Source organism: Lycium ferocissimum, chromosome 9 (assembly GCF_029784015.1).
Source record: "Lycium ferocissimum isolate CSIRO_LF1 chromosome 9, AGI_CSIRO_Lferr_CH_V1, whole genome shotgun sequence".
Classification (NCBI taxonomy): Eukaryota; Viridiplantae; Streptophyta; class Magnoliopsida; order Solanales; family Solanaceae; genus Lycium; species Lycium ferocissimum.
The window spans coordinates 21065555-21086698 of record NC_081350.1 but is presented as its reverse complement, the minus strand read 5'-3'; the positions used below and the strand labels follow the sequence as shown (position 1 = coordinate 21086698).

General features: G+C 34.3%; 1 protein-coding gene across 1 annotated transcript; it reads right to left on the bottom strand.

Moving 5' to 3' along the window:
* Positions 1 to 13074: 13074 nt before the first annotated feature.
* LOC132029865 (peroxisomal fatty acid beta-oxidation multifunctional protein AIM1-like) lies at positions 13075 to 20845 on the bottom strand. Its single transcript, XM_059419248.1, has 18 exons — positions 20700 to 20845; positions 19725 to 19876; positions 18876 to 18947; positions 17994 to 18056; positions 17862 to 17918; positions 17680 to 17747; positions 17443 to 17580; positions 17060 to 17347; positions 16766 to 16852; positions 16493 to 16667; positions 16214 to 16335; positions 15608 to 15771; positions 14756 to 15010; positions 14524 to 14645; positions 14166 to 14287; positions 13872 to 14020; positions 13539 to 13677; positions 13075 to 13442 (listed from the first exon to the last, which is right to left on the bottom strand). The coding sequence occupies exons 2-18, from the start codon at positions 19819 to 19821 to the stop codon at positions 13428 to 13430; spliced, it is 2133 nt and encodes a 710-aa protein (XP_059275231.1). The 5' UTR covers positions 19822 to 19876; positions 20700 to 20845; the 3' UTR covers positions 13075 to 13427.
* Positions 20846 to 21144: the final 299 nt, after the last annotated feature.

Sequence of the window (21144 nt, the reverse complement as noted above, 5' to 3'; positions counted from 1 at the left end):
TACTTGTTGTATTAGTTTGATCAACTGATGCAGTTCTTTTTCCCTGTTTACTTTGAATGATGTACAAATCAATTGAAACTGTTTTTGTTTATCTCTTGTGTGTAGATAAAATGGTTCCAAGCAAAAGAAAAGAGAGGAATCAACTGAGGCATCAAGAGATAGTAAAAGACCTAAGGGGAAAACACCATTAGAAGAGTTTGCTGAACATGTTATTTCTGAATCATCAAATGTAGTCCAAGTGATACTCCTACTGATAAATAATCTTCAGATAGAAAGGAGAGCTCAGAGTCCAAGGAAACCTCTCAAGTAGAAGTTTTGGAGATGGCCAAGATGAACAACCTGAAGATGGCCCAGAAGTAGGAGATAAAAATGAAAAAAGTAAAGAAGATGGAGGAAATGATGAAAATGAAGTAGATGAAGAAAATGAAGAAGATGAAGAAAGTGAAAAGGATAATGAAGAAGATGAAGATGAAGATGAAAATACAAATGAAAGGCCGATGACCGTAGCTAAAGTTAGAGACAAAAAAAAACTTACATAATGTAAATGTCAATCTTGTTGAGTGTTCTAGTATTGGCACAGATCTTAACAGACCTTCCACCGATGATGTCGTCAAAAGTTTTAGTACTGACAAGTACGGTGTGAGCATGCCGATGGATGTACACAATGATTTGATCGGTGATATTATGGTCAAATCAGACATGGGCATGAGCTTCGATAAGTTTAGGATCATACTTAAAAAGAAGGGGTTGGAGGATTTCTTTAGGTCTAGCTGTTTTGGGTTGTATTTAGATTTCTTTGAAAAGACCGATGGACGAGAGTTGGAGATGCCACGTCTTGCTTCCATTGTGCCCTTAGAATCTATGCCTAACAGGTTGATGGATGGGTTGAAATTAGAATTAGCTGGAGTGACAGTCATCACAAGGGAATCAACTGGTGGTGTTGGTATTGGTATTGTTGGTGATGCTGTTGTTGGTGTTGATGATCTTGTGGCAGGTCTTGCCAGTGAAAAAATAAGAATGATGATGATGGTGGTGGTCATCACAGCTATGGTGGTGGTGGATTTGGTGATGTTGGTGGTGGTGGTGGATTTCTTTGATGAAGAATTAACTTTAATTTGCGTTTTTGGAGCCCTAGGGGTTGTTGAACAATTTCTTTTAAGTTTCTAGTTTATGTTGTTGTTCAAATATGGTGGATGTTGATGAAATTATGTAATTTAGTTATGTGTGTGTGTGTTAGGTGTTCAGTACCAGTATTTTGTTTGTTCGGTATGTATTTAAGTTGTTTCAGTTGTTTCAAACAAGTTACAAATTTGTTGCAACAGATCTTGCATCTGCTAGTAATAATCAAACAACTGCTACAAATATTTGATTAGAAGAGTAAAGTTGTTGCAACAGATTCATTATCTGTTGCAGCACTGCAACTGGTGGATAAAAATCAAACAACATAGTAAATTATTGTAACAACCGAGTACTCTATTGCGACAGATGTATCAGTTGATGCAACAAATCATACAGTTGTTGAAGATGTCGCAACAAGTTACTAATCTGTTGCAACAGATGGATCAGCTGTTGAAACAAGTTACCCATCTGTTGCAACAGATGGCATAGTTGTTGCAATAAGTACTCATTTGTTGCAACAATGTACCTAGTTGTTGTAAAATTTTAACTCTATTAATCACTAAATATCATTGATTTCCTTTGTTTATCACTAAATATAGGTGAATCAAGTAGTTCTCATAAAATCACTCTAATGATCAATCGATTTAGTGCATAGTGACTTAGTTGATCATCTGTCCTGACTCAAAATACTATCAAATTGATTAAGTATGTATAATGATCAGTAAATACCATTGATTTCCTTTGTTTATTACTAAATATAGGTGAATCAAGTAGTTCTCATCAAATCACTCTAATGATCAATCGATTTAGTGCATAGTGACTTAGTTGAGCACCTGTCCTGACTCAAAATACTATCAAATTCATTAAGTATGTATAATGATCACTAAATGCCATTGATTTCTTTTGTTTATCACTAAATATAGGTGAATCAAGTAGTTCTCATCAAATCACTCTAATGATCAATCGATTAAGTGCATAGTGACTTAGTTGATCATCTGTCCTGACTCAAAATACCACCAAATTAAGTATACATAATGATCACCATATATCATTGATTTCCATTGTTTATCACTAAATATAGGTGAATCAAGTAGTTCTCATCAAATCACTCTAATGATCAATCGATTTAGTGCATAGTGACTTAGTTGATCATCTGTCTTGACTCAAAATACAATCAATTGATTAAGTATGTATAATGATCACTAAATATCATTGATTTCCTTTGTTTATCACTAAATATAGGTGAATCAAGTAGTTCTCGTCAAATCACTCTAATGATCAATCGATTTAGTGCATAGTCACTTAGTTGAGCATCTGTCTTGACTCAAAATACCATCAAATTGATTAAGTCTATATAATGATCACTAAATATCATTGATTTACTTTTTTTATCACTAAATATCATTGATTTCCTTTTTTTATCACTAAATATCATTGATTCCCTTTTTTGATCACTAAATATGTGTGAATCTAGTAGTATATGTTGCAACAATTGCAGTATCTGTTGCAGTAAGTAACATAGTTGTGCAACAAGTCATACCACTTGTTGGATTATAAAACACAACAAGTTACCTAGTTTCTGCAACAAGTCATTACACTTCTTGCATACGAAACAACAAGTTACCTAGTTTCTACAACAAGTTGTTCCACTTTTTGGATAAAACACAACAAGTTACCTAGTTTCTGCAACAAGTCATTACACTTCTTGGATACGACACAACAAGTTACCTAGTTTCTACAACAAGTCGTTCCACTTTTTGGATAAAACGCAACAAGTTACCTAGTTTCTGCAACAAGTTGTTCCACTTGTTGGATAAAACACAACAAGCTACCTAGTTTCTGCAACAGATTTGGTACTTCTTAGAAACTCCCATTTGTTGTAATATGTTCAACAACTCACCAATTTCTGCAACAAGTCATGTCACTTGCTGGAAAAACACCATCAAGTTATAAAGCTTTTGCAATAGATTTCTTACTAGTTGGAAATTGTATGGCAATTTATTAACAACAGAACTGACAATAGAAAAAATATTTGTGATTTAAGCAAGATCAAGATCTAATATAAATCAAGTTCACAACCACCAATAATAGAATTTTCCATTACAAGAAAGAACAAAATTAAAATGTCAAAAAATCCAAGTTCACAAATACCAACAACAGTAATTATTATTACAAGACAGAGCAAAATTAACTACTATGGAGCATTTCGGTCTGGGCATATAGTTTTTTTGTGGCCAACTGTTTTGCATATGGAGCATTTGTTTTTCCTCGTTGGAAATGATTCCCCGATTCCACGCCCCCTCTTTGTTTGCCTTCTTCCCGTTTTACTCGAGTCAACATATGGAGGAGGTATTTTTCTCCCTAACAACTCCAAAGGAACTACCCAAGATTCTTCAGAAGGCGCAGGATTCATTTCCTCACAGTATGCAATTATGTATTTCTCCATCTTATAATATAAAGATGTGTACTCATATATCCGCCTTCCAAAGTCTTCACCATATTGGACTCAAAGCGTTACAAGTTTCAACGAAGTCTTTACCAAAGTCTTCACCAAACCCCTATTGTTATTGAGTCCCCCATTAATGGTACCTGGACATATTTTGTTTTAAAAAAATTAGTCATGACAGTATAGTTACAAAATGAAATTCTTTGGAGTGGTTGTTGCAACAACTAAGTGACTTGTTGCGACAAGTAGGCCACTTGTTGCAACTACTCAGTTAGTTGTAGGAGACAGCTTCAGTTTTAGTCTCTGTTTCATCCAACAGTTGTAAAATATGTCCAACAACTAATGTAGTTGTTACAACAAGTGGCCTATTTGTTGCAATAAGTAGGTTACTTGTTGCAATAAGTAGGTTACTTGTTGCAATAACTCACTTAGTTGTTGAAGACAGCTTCAGTTTGTCTGAGCTGTAAAATATGTCCAACTCACTTAGTTGTTGGAGACAGCTTCAGTTTTAGTATCGGTATTATCCAATAGCTATAAAATATGTCCAACAACTAATGTAGCTGTTGTAACAAGTGGCCTACTCGTTGCAACAAGTCAGTGAATCGTTTGAAAGAGTAAAAGCTGTCCAACAGCTTTCACAGTTGTTGCAACAAGCAGGCTACTTGTTGCAAAAAGTACAACAACTGTTCCAAATTATTTATACACATTTTTAGCAGTTGTTGCAACAGATTAGTATAGAAGTTGCAACAACTGCATAAATTGTTGCGTTGTTGCAAGTGTTGTCGAAACTACAAAAGCTGTTGCAATAAATTCAGAAGCTCTTATACAACATCTTTAGCACTTGTTGCAACAACTGCAACTGCTACTGTAAATTGTTGGAAAATCAGCAGCTATACACATATGAATAATTGAAATAAAACACCATTGTTTTACTTACCAAATGAGCGGAAATCACCTATGAAGTAATGCCAAGTGCTACATGAACGAAATTCGGTCGGGAAATTACGTAAATCGAGTGGGTTTTTTTTTTTTCTTGAGCAAATGTTTTCTAAATGATGATGATGAAGGAGGAGGAGGAGGAGGAGAGAAGGAGAAGGAGGAGGAGAGAAGAAGAAGGAGATGAAGAAGATGACTGAAGAAGGAGAAGAGGTCGTTGGTGGCGGAAACAGTGCTTTTCTTTTGCCATCCATTTTAGGTAATTAGGGTTTTATATAAGTTGGGCCAAAGTGTAAAAACTAAAATTTGGGGGAAAGTCCGAAAATGAGTGAAAACTCATTAATCACTAATCTAATTTTTATCACCCCTACTCAATAAAAATAACTTGAGTCACTACAATAAATTTGAAACTTTTTCGTCACCCTTAATTAATTCACCCAAGAAACATGTCCTCTTCCTCATTTTGATCACTAAATAAACATAAAATGGTCAGATTTACCCATGTACTCTCGTAAATAGGTTATATTTGGAGTTAGTAACTTCGATGGTCACTCAGTTTTGGATAATTTGCCACCATAGTCACTTAACTTTGATTTGTCTTCTAAAAGTCACTCAATTTTGGGTTATAAGCTTAGATAGTCACTCAACATTGGCTAATTGGCCACCATAGTCACTCAACTTTGTCTAGTTAGCTTCAATGGTCATTTTAGCCCTAAATATAATTTTGGTACCTGTTTAATGACATGACGTCTATAAATTTTTAGAAAAAAATATTTTGAAAATTAAGATTAATATGTAAATTTATTTAGGACCCAATTCATCATTATTATTGCATATAACACTAAATTTTAGAATATTATTCATCACTAATACATAGAAATAATGAACATATAAATATATACTTTTATGAGATGTCTCAATTAATATTACAACAACAACAATAACAACATACCCAGTGTAGTCCCACAAGTGGGGTATGGGGAGGGTCTATTAAATTAAACAACTGAGCCAATTTTGGGTTTAACTGCATAATTACATTTGCATATTTTAGAGGTTAGGGTTTTTTCGGTTTATTGGCTCAGTTGTTTGATTAAATACAATTTTATATTACTTGGGACATCTTGTATAAGTATATATTTATATTTTCATTATTTTTATGTATTAACAATGAATAATATTCTAAAATTTAGTATTATATACTCTAATTAATTAGTTTATTTAACGAGTATAGTTTTTTTTAATTATTGTGTTTAAGTTGCATTTTCAATATAAATTTTTATATATTTATATGTTCATTATAATTATTAATAATGAATAATATTCTAAAATTTAGTATTATATGCAACTAATTATAATGCATTGGAATATCCTAAATAAATTTACATATTAGTTTTAATTTTTTTTAAATGTTATTTTCTAAAAATTTATAGCTGTGCACGTTATTAAATAGGTACCGAAAATTATAATTCCTGCTAAAATGACTATTGAAACTAATTAGTCAAAGTCGAGTGACTTTTGGAAGACAAATCAAAAAGTTGAGTGGCTATGGTGACCAATTACCCAAAGTTGAGTATCATTCAAGCTTCTAACTCAAAGTTGAGTGACTTTTGGAAGACAAAACAAAGTTGAGTGACTATGGTCGCCATTTACCCAAAGTTGAGAGACCATCCAAACTTCTAATTCTTATATTTGTCCTTCGTATACTTTTTAACATATTTGCCCTTGTCATCCAACTTTAGAGTCATATTTGCCTTTCTACTCTAAAAAAAGTCATATTTATCTCTACTCCATTAAATCCCCATGCCCCACCTTAATTTTCGTACGTGGCGTCTACGTGACTTTTTTTTCAATTAAATCTACTCACCCATTTAAATTCTTTTAATTCGTCCGACCCGACCCACGGACCTACTAAAAGTTAAAACCCAACCATTTTCTTTTCTTTTCATTTTATTTTTCTTTTCTCTTTCCAATACTCATCCAAAACTTCAAAACTTGTTCTTTCACGGTGGATTTCAAGTTTTCAGTTAATAATGGTACTATTAGCGATATGTATGCCTGACCTCGAAGAATCAATGGGAACAGAAAATATTTGTACGAATATAAGTTGGCTTCAGATCTTGTTGATTGTAAAAATCTATCCCGTCTAGGATATGAACAAATTAAACTTTAGAAATTAGTTTTAGTAGTTTAAACTGGTCGTAAATACACGTCCTTCTAATTCTAATATTTTGGATGATTTCCAGGTTTGTACGCTACTATAAAAAGTAGATCCTTGGCCTCTGCAGCATCAACACTGGCACTACCAAAAAAAACTCTATTATTTCCAACTGAAAAATATTTCGTGACTATTTTTCACTGAATGTAGGTTGGAAAAAATTAAATAGTAGTGTTTTCACATGGAAAAATTAGGAGGTTTCCCAGCATTTCAATGCGAACCTGTTTCCCACCATGCGTTTTTCCAGTGAGCTGGTTCGGTGGGAATGAAGTGGGAAAATCACGTATTATAGCACAAATTTTCCACTAAACGTCGGTGGGAAAAACTTATGTTTCTACTAGTGTGGATTCTTGCAGGCTTGATCCGTCCACTTATCATATCTGAGTGCGGATTCTTGTAGGCTTGATCCGTCCACTTATCATAACTGAATTTGACAAACTCATTAGAACCAAAGGCGGATCTAGCTTGCTAGGTGGGGGTTCCATGGAACCCCCAACTTTTGACGCGGAGCATAAATTTATGTGTAAAAATTTATTAAAACTGTAATAAATAGTAGACATGAACCCATAACTTTTAAAATACGACGGGTTTATACTAAGAATCTTAAAGTTGAACCGCAGAGTTTAAATCCCGAATCCGCCTCTGATTTAGAACCGAGGAAATCTAGATGGCTAGAATTCTATTAATGCAAAACTAAAGTTAAGATGTATGGTGTACCTTAGCCACTTCCCATTCAACATATGTTATGGATTTTCCTAAGAGGACTACTGATACAGAATTGATTTACGTTCTTAAGAGTAATGGAAGGGAGAGAGACAACCAAAAGAAATTTTAGGATGAAAATGAGGCGTTTAGTCATGCGATTTGGAATCATGATTTTATATTTTGATTTCAAATCAACATTTGTTTATGAAATTTGCACAAATTTTCAACTTCAACTTTATATCATGATTTCAAATCCCAAATTCTCTAAAAAATAGGATTCGGGATTATCATGAGTTCAAATTCTTTTAAATATAAAACTTAACCCATAAGTTTATATTTTCTAAAAAAAAAACCATCATTTTATATTTTGTTAAAAAAAGACTCATGCTCGACAAGAAGAGATTGGTCGTGCCATGTAGAATGATTATATTAAAAAATAGTTAGTTACTACTATTGATGATTTTATGAAAGTGGATCTTTGTAAAATTGTGTGTATGTGAATGTTTGTAATAGCATATAATCGCGAGCATTTATTCGTAAAAGAAATATGGAGATACGTAATTTATTAATGTAACACCTTAGGATATTTTGATACCTTGTTTATAAACTATGATTTGATCATTTGATAAGATTGAAGAGTAAGGGAAGTTTTGATATTTTCCAAAATTGTGGGGTTTTCATATTTAAGAAAAAAATACAACTTAAAAAATGTAAATTGCATGTCTAAATAAAATTTCAACTTCAAATCAACCTAAAAAAATACAACTTAAAAAATGTAAATTGCATGTCTAAATAAAATTTCAACTTCAAATCAACCTGATTTCAAATCACATGTCCAAACAGGGCCTAAGTTTTGAAAAAAATTTTAAAAAAATAAAAAAAATTGAACCCATGAAAGAACAAGCTTTGAAGCTTTTGGTGGGTATTGAAAGAAGAAAAGAAAATGGTTGGGTTTTAATTTCTTTTTTTTTTTTTTTGCGCAGATTGTTCTTCATTTGGGGTGGTCTTTAATTTTTTCCCTTCAAATTGGTGGTCTTTAAGGTTGATCCTTCGCCTAATACCCCGAGGTTGTGGGTTCGAACTCAGCCAAAAAGTAAAAAAAAAAAATTCGCAAGGCGGAATTTGCCAAAATTAGGTAAAATTCTGCATTAAGGCAGAGTTTTGAAGGCAAAACTCTGTCTTGCAAATCCAAACTCTACCTTGCGAATTTATTTAAAATTTTTGACTGAGCAGGAGTTCAAATCCGAAACCAAGGAATTTTTAGCGAAAGGCAAAAGTTAAAGAGCACCAATTTGAGGGACAAAAATAAAAGACCACCCTAGCGAAGGACAATCCTGCAAATTGCCCTTTTAATTTTTTTAGTGGGTTGATGGGTCGGGTCCATAGTACTTATACTCTTTAGAAAGGGAAACTTACAAAAATGACTACATTTTGAGGGTTAAAAATTTGGCATAGCTACACTTTAGCTAATTACATTTCGTAGCTACAGTAGATACGCGCTACAGTAAATTGTATTCAAAATTCGGTTGAATCAGATTTCACTGTATTCAAGTCAGAGTTCGATATATTCAAGTCAGATGTATTCAACTAAGTTGTATTTAAATCTTTTTTTTTTTTTTTTTTTGGTAATAAAGTTGTATTCAAATCAAATATAATCAACTCAACTGTATTCATTTGTAGCTACTTTTTCGCTGTATTCATGAAATAACTATCTGTATTCATAAACAGGCTCGCTGTATTGATGAATACAACAAGTAAAAACTGAATACATAAAAACATAGATACACCAAATATTAACAAATACACCCTAAAAAAATGAATACAATCTAAACATTTAACAAAAAAAAGCTCAAAAAGTGAATACAATCGCCGTATTCGTGAATACAACAGTACCAACCACTATCTCCGGCCAGATCTGCAGAGTAGAGGAATCCAATAGGAATGAAAGTTAAACCAACAGATTAAACGGTTCAGATCTTATGGGAATAAAGGATCTCAACGACTGAGATTGATTCTTCTACCAGATACTTGGATCGGAACAGTGACTCTATTAAGGAAATCCAACGGTTGATATTTACCCTCTGTTTGGATGGTTGTTTCCTGTGGTTCATTAATGTACAGTATAGTATGGTACAGTATAGTGTTGTATTGTATTGTACTGTATTAATGAACACAATATTTGGATAGACTGTATCGTTTGTTATGGTTTAATAACATTTGTATTGTTTGGTTTGACTGTATGGTACTATATAATAACTTGTAAGTTTACTAAAATACCCTTAACTCTTAATTAGAAATTAGTTTATATATATTAATAAAACTCAAGTAAAGAATAAAATAGGAACTTTAAAAAATAAGGAGGTATTGGGTGGGGGTGGTGGAGGGGTGGGTGGTTGTGGGATGAGGGTGGGGGTAGTTGGTGGTAGGGTGGGGGTGAGTGGTTATAGGGGTGGGGTTGGGTGATCGTGGGTGGTTATGGAATGAGGGTGGGGATAGTAGGTGGTAGGGTGGGGGTGAGTTGTTGTGTGGTGGGGTTGGGCTGCGGTGAGGGGTAGTGAGTAGTGGGGTGGGTAGCAGATGAGTGGGGTAGTTGGGGCGGGTTGGGTGGTAGGGTAGGCATGGGGGTGAGGTGGAGGATGGGGCAGGGGTGGGGGGCGAGTGTAGGGTGGGGTGGATGGTGGAGGGTGGGGTATAATGGAAAAATGAAATACGTAACCGCGAAAAAACCACCAAATCCGTGGTTACAAAAATTGGGACTTTTCATGGTTATATAACCATTGGATGAATCACGGGTTTACAACACCATACCACATAATTTCAAGAACAATGGAAACAAACTTGATTTCATAAAAATCATACATTAATGAACCACGGGAAACCACCATCCAAAATGGGGGTTAATGAATCCTTTGGAACCAAAAACTAATGGCCGAGATTATCACACATACCTAATTTGCCATTGTTGAGTTTTCGAGTTTCATAATCGCTTTCTTTTTCACGGTCTCGTTAAACCAAAACCAAAATGTAGCGTTAAAAATAGTAAAATGCAAAAAGAAATTGGGTGCGGTGAGGGGTAGTGAGTAGTGGGGTGGGTAGCGGGATGAGTGGGGTAGTTGGGGCGGGTTGGGTGGTAGGGTAGGCATGGGGGTGAGGTGGAGGATGGGGCGGGGGGTGGGGGGGCGAGTGTAGGGTGGGGTGGATGGTGGAGGGTGGGGTATAATGGAAAAATGAAATACGTAACCACGAAAAAACCACCAAATCCGTGGTTACAAAAATTGGGACTTTTCATGGTTATATAACCATTGGATGAATCACGGGTTTACAACACCATACCACATAATTTCAAGAACAATGGAAACAAACTTGATTTCATAAAAATCATACATTAATGAACCACGGGAAACCACCATCCAAAATGGGGGTTAATGAATCCTTTTGGAACCAAAAACTAATGGCTGAGATTATCACACATACCTAGCTGCCATTGTTGAGTTTTCAGAGCTCTATTCGCTCTTTTTTCACAGTCCTGTTAAACCAAAACCAAAATGTAGCGTTAAAAATAGTAAAATGCAAAAAGAAATTTCTTCCTAGAAAAGCTTAAACTATAGATTTTTAGGAATAAAAACAACAGCAGCCAACAACAACAACAACAGAGAGAGAGAACCACAACCAACAGCAACAACAGCAGCAAGGTGAAGAGAAAGCATCGGGTTTCGCCGGAGAAGATGACTGGCGGTGGTTCCGACGGAGAAGAGAGAGTGAAAGAGGAGAGAGAGTTGAGGGAGGAGAGAGGGAGAGGGGGGTTGAGGGAAAATCATTGATACAATGAAATAAGAGGAGAATAGTTATATTGTACAATTGATATACAAAATTTAGCTATGAGATGTAATTAAAGTAAAATGTAGCTACTAAATATAATTACCTATTAGTGTTGTCACACCACGTAGATTTCCCCTTCAGAAAATGGTTAAGTGGCACATCACCAGCCTCAAAATGTTACTAATAGAAAAGATCGTAATGATTCTTATATATATAAACACTATATTATGATCGGATTGACTCTAATTGACCTTCTGTAAAACAAAGCATAATTGTGATGATTGAAGTTTGTACTCTAGCAACGTCTTTTATAATCGTGGTGTTCAGGCCAGCTTGCATGCTTCTCAACTAATTTTATGTGAGACTTGTTACCTTCACCAGCAGAGATACTAAGTAACTCTACTCTAGGAAGGTTGTTTTCGTGTCAATTTTCCAGTTAACTACTCTTTTTCGAGAAAAGAATGTCACGATATAATTTGAAATTGGAGAGTCGACTCGTCTAGATTTTGGTTTGATCTCGAGCTATATTCTTTATTTTTTTTGTTAAAGTAAATTGTATAGTCAGAAGTTATTACAAAATACAAGAAATTACTATACAACATTCAAAAATCAGAATTAGAGAAATAATATTTTATACTTTAAATGATTGGCGAAGCCAGCGAATTACGAGCGGGAAGTTTCTGATGAACAACATATATTCCAGATAATCATGGATACATGCCTTTGTTTGGATTTCAGTCTCAATACCGAAAAGCCTCTGCAAAGATTTCTAAGAGGAGGAAATTTTTGGTTGTTGTGGCTTCTGGTGGAAATTTGTGGTGGGTTAATTCTCAAGTTGGGTAGGTTTGTGCCGGATTTAATTTATGAGAAATAAATATCCATGTATGCACCGCGTAGACACCACGTAGGATAATAAAGGTGAGAACAAGAAAACTAATGGCTCAGGAGACAATATGAACCTAAAATTAGATGCGAAGGGTAAAGATATATATATATAAAAAAAAAAAAAGGTATAACGAAGAGCAAAAATATTTTTTTTTCTAAAAGTATAAGGGCAAATATGACCCTTTTCTGCTTATTATATCATCTTTCATAGTCATTGCTGGTTCTTATTTCGTCATCTCCATCCGCGTGTCCATAAACCATGTATACAAATTTAACTATTCCATTTTACGGGTAAACATGTTATCTTGTTAATTTGAGTTAAAAGGCATTTTACACTTCCAATGTTTTACACTTTTGGCTATTTTCCCCCTAACTTGTTTTTTTAAGGAGCTGTAGCAAGACCTTCAGTCACGCATGTTCTAGTACAACACTATCCACTTCAGTTATTCTTCAGTCCCAAGTGGTTCACAGATAGATATCGGTTCGTTATCCAAGTCCTCGAGGAATCCCCAAACGATTGAACAACAATGACCCAACATATTTTGACATTTTGACTAAAAACCTTTGAAGTTGGTTGGTTTGAAAGACATGATTATAAAACTCCCCACAAACTTCTAAGTTGGATGGAGAGGCATTGTTACCTCAAAAGCTCGACTTGTACTTCTTTTAATTTATTTATTTTATTACATAGGGGTAGGGGAAGAGGAAATAGGGGAGGGAATTACAACAAATTTCGAATGACTCACCAATAAAGTAAAAGTTCACATGCCTACTAGATTACACTCAACTTGTACTAGATTTTCATACTACGTTTCTTCACTTTAAACTGTGCTGCAAATTTCATGACTTGATAAGTCACAAGTTCACGCGTATGAACAAAAGTTGGCTTGTAATTTCAGTAACCTCAGATGCTTAACTTTGGTCACTTCTTCAAGTGATGAAAATTAAATGGTGGAAATCATTCGTTTTCTTCCTATTGGTATAAGACAATTGTTTCTAGAAGAACACTTTCAACTTAAGACAATCAATTGCCTCAGAGGATTACACTGGTTTGTAGAGCCAAAACTGGAACCATCCAGCTGTTTGGCTTCTGCTACAACTGCCATCAACTAACTTGAGGGAAATAAATACAAAAACTAAACGGACCAAGAATAATTAACTAACTAGTTGTAATTAATAGAACTTCATACAAATAGTAATTAGCTAACTCTCTAGCCTTATTTTCGGGCTCAAATTCAGCATGGTTGCATTCCTGCTTCTTCTGTATTGATTCGGTCATGATATGCTGGCTTGGAGGTTAGGTCAACACGATCCTCCCTGCGACGCATCATGAAGGACGATGTCAAGAAATGAATTTAACAAAAGAGCAGGATAAAGAAAGAAGCACAATGGTTCGAGAAAGAATATCCTTACCAAGGGAAAATCCTTTGCAGCTCTCTGCTCCAAGAATGTTGATGGCTTAAAGAAGTCACCATAGGCCTCATACCAACTTTTTAGCTTTGAGTAAATGTACTCAGATCCAATGGAATCAGCCCAAAACATGACACCTCCACTGCACAAAGTATAGTCTTACAGTAATTTCAATATGTTCAATAGCTAGTCTAGAATAGACAATGAATTATCTACATAGGGTTGGCATTCAAGGAATTAGCTGGTTATTTGTATGTTAGCATACTGTAGAAGTAAATGTAAGAATGGTTAATTGAAGAACGTCTTAAGGTGGACTAATTTCTGCTTGCTACTTACGTTTCTGAGGGAAATTTAAACCCATGGACAGATGCAATATCAATATCAGATGCTCTGACAACTATTCCTTCCTCAATAACTCTACAAGCCTCATTCACCACTGGAAAGAATATCATTTCTAGAATTTCTTCATCCGTCACAGATATTGGCTGCCGAATCACATACAACAAAATCATGTTAGGACTTGTTTCAATCAAACATGCACAATATAGTATTGGCTGTAGTTACGTGAAAATGTATGGTAGGGACAATCGCAAGAATTCAGATTACAAGAAGGATTCAGCTGTAACAAACCTTTCCACCAGGAGCAATATTGGTAAGTCGCATAGACTCCTCAACAATTTGCATCACAGAGTGATCAGCTTCTGGCTTGCTTCCTTTATTGTACGTGTAATATCCTTTACCATTCTTCTTACCTACGATGTAAGTATTCATTTAGAAAACCAGACCACTTTGAGTGACAAATCATGAAAGTAGAACCAACACACTTAGTGGACTCTTGAAATTGTACTACCATTATTCTTCTTGTAAAGGTCATTAGCTTCTAAAGTTGAAACTTCCATCCCCTTTAAAATTTTGTTCCCTTTAATTTTGAATTGGGGCAATATTTTCAAGCCAATAGTTAAGTGGAAAATAGAAATGTCTTCAGTACCTTCCCGTCCATTGTCTACCATTAGTTGAACCAAGGGCGACTGAAAAGCGCGGTCTGGAAAAGCAGCAACAAACTCTTTTACACCAGCCAAAAATATACCATAGCCAGTAAGATCCTGAAGCCTGCATATCATAATATACCAAAATGTTAATATGAACAGACTTGGTATATAGTGTATGCTCATGCCTTCACATGCAAAGATGAACTAGTTTCACTCTAGAGAAAAACTTACTGAAAAGGACCAAGCCGCATGCCAAACTCAGTAATCACCCGGTCAATTCTGAAGATATCAACACCTAAATTTGCCAACAAGTCTGGTCCTTGCATGTAAGGGAAGAAGCTCCGGTTGATAGCAAAACCAGTACAATTTTTCACTATGATGGGGACTTTCTTCAAAATCTTTGTAAATTTTATCACATCAACAATTACTTGTGGAGAAGTACTTTCCGTCCTCACTATTTCCACCAGAGGCATCAAATGTGCAGGACTTGACCCAGAAAAGAAAGAAAAATTAAAACCATGAAAATTACAATTAAGGAATAGAACAAGTCATGAAACAGTATTAGTATATAATCTCAAATAAGGCACCAATTTTGTCATTTTCTCCTCTCATCAGAACTATCTTCTTGTTGCTTTAGTGAGAAGACAGATTATGTTATATCAAGTTAAAGAATGCACTTATCAGGCTCTTGCAGTGATTTGTTAAATGACAGTTCAACCACACCGTCTTCCCTTCTCTAGTTTTAGCTAAAAGTTAAGGAAGACGCATTCTGATCATATTGCTAGTTAAACCTTCTTATAATATTACTTAAAAATTCCCCTTGAAACTAATATTAGGCCTTCAAATTAATAAGCTCGTAAAACATTTACCGTTTGTGAGAAAAAAACATTCTGATAAGCATGCTGGTTAAACCTTCTTATAGTAATTTCTCTTAAATCTGTTTTCCAGCTTTCAAGTTAATATTCTGTTATACAAAATATATTGTTTGTGATACACCTGATTTAACATATATAGCCAAGTTCATTCTCTTCACATCTCAGTGTAAACGTTTGGGCAAAAATTCAGTATAAAATTGAACCTCACCTGAATAAATGTATCCCCAAAATCCGATCTTGACTACTTGTTCTTTCCCCAATCACATCAAGACTAATTGTAGACGTGTTTGATGCAAAAATGCACTCTGAAGTACAATTTTTCTCAATGTCTTCAAATATTGATTGTTTCAGTGCCACATTTTCATTAACAGCCTGAGATAGAGAGGTAAATTTCATCAGAAAAATGGAAATGTAATATGCATCATCCACAAGGAGAGGTGGAAAAAATTCAATATGAAAATAAAAATAATGCAAATTAGAGAATTAACGACATCAGAGTTGACATATTACACCAAAAAGCTCCCAAATTTCTGAAAAGAACTCAGTTGAAATCTAATTTGAAATGGACAAGCCTATTCAGAATAATGTTCTTCAATCCTTTAGATATTGGGCATTTCGATTGAACTAAGGGTAGGATAGCATCCGAGTGGTAGTAAAACAATGGACAAAGGATGTTACAAAGTTTCCTTACCCTATCAAAGAAGAAAAAGGATGCTACAAAGCTTCCTAAGAGTCATCAATAGTATGGAAAAACAGGGCAGGAAAATAGCATGAAAACTAAGAGGAAGAAGGGAAGAGATTGTCAATGGATTACCTCAATAACCATGTCGACGTCTTTTAGGTCCTCATAGTCTAAAGTGCCTTTAAGAAGAGACAAAGTCCTTTCCATCTTATCCTGATTCAGCTTTCCTCTTGTTACAAAGCCTTGTAGATTTGCTGGAACACAAATAGCATAAGAATATATCAGAAGTATGTTCTGACATCCAATTATTGCTTTTCTGTCCTGCTACTATCTTTATTTGCCTCCTTATCCAATATATCAAAACTTGTGGAACATTAAATTACACAAATATATTCAAGATGTCATACTAACCTTCTACCGATTTCGCCGCTTTCAATAGATATTCATGGTTAATTTCTTTAAGTATGACACTGATGTTGCTCATAATGAGAGCTGTAGCAATCCCAGATCCCATTAAACCACCACCAACAACAGCAGCTTTTTCTATTCTCCGAGGCTTAAGCCCAATATCAGTAACACCTGGTACCTGTAAATTGTATAGAAACAGTTCTAATTTATTTGTCCATTCTTAATTAGACAGTGAAAAAAGCAGCATCTATAGCCTAATATCTATCATAAGCTGACCTTTGATGTTGCACGTTCAGCCAGAAATACATGAAGAAGACCTTTTGCAGTATTTGACAGCACTAGCTCTTTAAATACTTTATCTTCCTGCAATCAGTTACACACAGATTATAAGCAGATACCAAACAATCTCTAGTAATAAATCATAGAAGCAACTACAGGCAATAATTGTTGCCAAGTCCTCACTGAAAGACTAGGGGAACCAAGATATCAATATACAAGTTATTCCAGAAGTAGTCATTAATATATCGAAGCAAAACATATAATGCACTTTTATGTCATAGGAGTGCTCACCTTAAGAACACCAGAATATCCTCCAGATATGATGCCTTCTTCGATCACATCAAGACAGGCTCTGTAATGAGGCACTGGGTAACGTTGTTTAGCACTTTCCAGTATCTCGAGTGATTCATCCTGGGGTCCAAGTTTATCTGTCTTTTGAAGAGAATTGCAATTTGGCTGGCGGCCTTCAACGATGTCGAGTGCCCAACACCGAGCAACTGTCAAGAGCTCCTCAGAAGAGACAATGGCATCAATAAGACCCAACTCCTTTCCTTCTTCAGAAGTTATGGTCTTCGATGACTGTTCAACATTTAGACAAAGCTTCAGCATCTTTATGCTACCATCTAAACTACAAAGACTGATTACACAGTATATGTTTCAAGAATGACACTTACCATCAACATGTCAACAGCCTTTGAGGTCCCAACTAACCTTGGAAGCCTTTGGGTACCTCCACATCCAGGAATAACTCCAAGCCTCAGCTCAGGTAAACCAAGATCAGATTCTGGTGTGGCAATTCGAGCACTGCACCCCTACACAATTGAAATAGAAGAAAACAATTATATGAAATTTTGAGAACAATGAAGTATAAGGGCTACATTAAATGAAAAAACATGAGAGAGAGAACAAACCATAGCCAACTCCAATCCACCTCCAAGGGCAAATCCTTGAATTGCAGCAACAGAAGGCTTCTTCCCATCTATATATGATCACCAAAGTTTTGGTTAGATAATCAAACTACATATTAATTGCCAACTACTTTAGAACTTCTAAGAAATTATTGGCAAAGAACATAAAAAAATTATCGACATACTTTCGATTTTGTTAACCACTAGTCCAACTGATGCATCCGGTAAAAGTGATATGTCTCCTGGAATTTTTGAAGGAAAAGCGGGTTAGATGACACTAGGGACACTAGTTGATCAAATAAGTGACTAAAACTTACCATGTTTATGAACATTCTCCACAACACTGATGTCCAAACCACCACAAAATCTACCATCCGCTCCTATGAACAGGCGATACCGACAAACATTTTAAAATAAAAGTGTTAATCTAGCACAAAACAATTTCAAGAAAAGACTTGACATAGCAGGTCATAAATAACAATAAAAACTATGATGAACAATTTTGGTTGCAGTAGCAATATACATCTCTTGCTCCAAGTGTAAGAGTTCTGCCAAATGATTTTTATTAATTGCAACTTTGAGTTGGAAAGAATTTTTTTTTTTTTTTTTTTTAAAAAAAGTTACTCCTTTATCCTAATCTGTTGCACATTTTTGCTTATTGGCATTAACTTAAACAATTCTCCTATTTATGCAGACTTATTTAAATTCATATACTGAAGCATTTCGTAGATAAAGAACAAAAGGATTACTCTAAAATAGTGATTTTCCGTTCCATGTCTGAAAATATTACAGTAGTTAAAGTGTATACTATATTTGACTCTTTATATTTTAACTGGAAATCCCTAAAGGGTGTAGGGCCCACTGAGTTTGACTATTAAAAAATGAAAAGTGACAAATATTGTGTGGCAGAACCTGCCCAAGACATGATCAAAATAGTGTACAAATTCAACTTGGAAATTAAACATTTTGAGCGACTGGGGTTATGACTTATGACCTGTTATTTGATCATCTCAACCCAAACAAACTTTGGATGGATTCATGACCCGTTTATTATTTTGACCAGCCGAAATTTGATCCAACTACCCATTTACCGCCTCTAGTTGGAAGAGTATTTCAATACACAAAAGGTTCATATAAACATAGAAATTGGAAGCCTTTTTATGGGAAGAGATAAGAGTAATTATTTATCGAAAGCTTACCGGAAAGAACAATGGCCTTTACATTATCGTTATCAATAGCGTTTTGATAGCTTCTCTTCAACTCCTCAATTGCTATTATTCATAATCATAGTAAACACTATTAACAACATTTCCAGTTTCTATAATAGGACTCAGAAGATAAAGGAAAGAATAGAAGAAAAAGCAAAGCTAAAAATGTACTTTAGTGTGGGGCCTCATCAAGCAAAAAAATGTACTTTGCTAATTTTGAAGGCTGCGTTTAATGGTAGAAAAAGCATATTCCCTCCGTCCCAAAATGATTGTCTTAATTTAACTTCGCACAAAGTTTAAGAAATAAAAGAATACTTTTTAAATGTGTGATCCAAAACAAACCTTAGATATTTATATGGCTGCAAATCATCTCATAGGTTAAATTGTTTCTAAATATAGAAAGGTGTCAATCTTTTGGAGACAAACTAAAAAGAAAAGGAATATAATCTTTTTGGGACGGAGGGAGTAGTATTATCTCAAAGTTTACTATTCCCAGGGTCCCACCTTAGTAAGTAATTTGATCTTATTTTAGTTTAAATAACTGATTTACAGAACCAATTGTGAGAACTTGGAAAGAAAACAAAAATCAAATTATGAAAAACAGTTGTATATTTGACTAATTTTCTAGAATGAAATATTTGAAGGAATGTATAGGTCAGATAGAGATAATTTTATTAATCCAAGACTCACCTACAAAGTTAGGAGTAATATAGTGATAAATTAAAAAGGAAAATGAGACACCTTTTTTAAGTTGGAGCATTCTAAAGATTACTTATTTTTAATATAGATGTGGACTTTTTATTCAATTTTTTTTTGTAAAAGAATAAGAAGAAAAAGAACCTGAGAGCGTTAAAGCATTGACAGGTGGATTAAGCATTGTGATAAGTGCCACGCCATCATTCCCAATTTCCATGTTGATTGAAGCCTTCTTTGCCATTTCTTCTAAGTTCTAATCAACAAGTATATCACCTCCTTCCTGAAATAGTAAGTTCCTGTAATACAAAACACAAATTTGGTAAGCTCTTTATTTTACTTTTTTGGTGATCTTCATAACATACTCCCTTCGTCCCAATTTATGTGATATAATTCACGGAGTTTAAGAAACAAAGTAAGACTTTTGAATATTGAGGTCTAAAACAAACCGAAGATATTTATGTGGTTATAAATCATCAGGTTAAGCATAAAAGATAAAGTCTAACGTTAATTTGTTGCCAAATAAGGAAATGTATCATTCTTTCTTGGACGAACTAAAAAAAAAGTATATCACATAAATTGGGACAAAGGGAGTAGTAACTTTTACGTCTCAATTTGTATTGCACCATTTCCATATTGAATCTTGACACCACACATAAAGGACTTAATGCCCAATACCTTTGAGTGATCTAGTTTACAAAATAAGCGCAATTATTAGGTTTTGTATATTAATTTACACTTATATATATATATATATATATATATATATATATATATATATATATATCAATGTATAGATTTTGTATATTTGAGCTACGCAAGAAATAAGTTTGATCGGAGGGACATAAACAAAAGAATCCCGATAAAATATTACCGTTTCATATATAAATATATAGTATATAATTTTCACAAGTTCCAAAAATTCAAAGTCAAATTACACCGTAAGTTTAATTTTACATATATTCTTCAGTAAATACTGAGGAGGTGAATATATTCTGAGTAAATTTTCAAAATGAACAAAAAAGGAGAAAAGTAAGCAATGCTATAGTTAACAGAACAATGCCTAAGTATTTGAAATGCAAGATGAATATGAGATGAATGAATAATGAAAAAGAGAAAGACCTGTGTCTTTGAAATATCTTGAAGCTGTGTGACTTGAGGGTCCAGTTCAATTGTTATGTGACTGACTGGTGAGATAATGTGCTGTATTTATATGCAAAAAAAGGAAGCATAGTGTCGAGATCAAGCCACTCAAGTTGTCGCAAAAACTTAGCTAAATCAGCCTACTTGGACAGTTGCCAATATAGACTCTGCATTATTAAAAAAAAAAAAAAAAAAAAATTGAAACTCTTAATTGTCTCACTACAACAAAGTTAGGATACGACGACATTATATAAATGTCATATTACACTACTTAAATGTCACAAATTCATTTCCCGACATTTAATTTACATTTGTGTCAAATGTTGTATATTTCAGTGTCGGGAAATTTTCTGACATTTAGGCAAATGTCGGTAAGAAATTTACGACATTTATTTACGACATTTTTGAAATCACTTAAAATCTC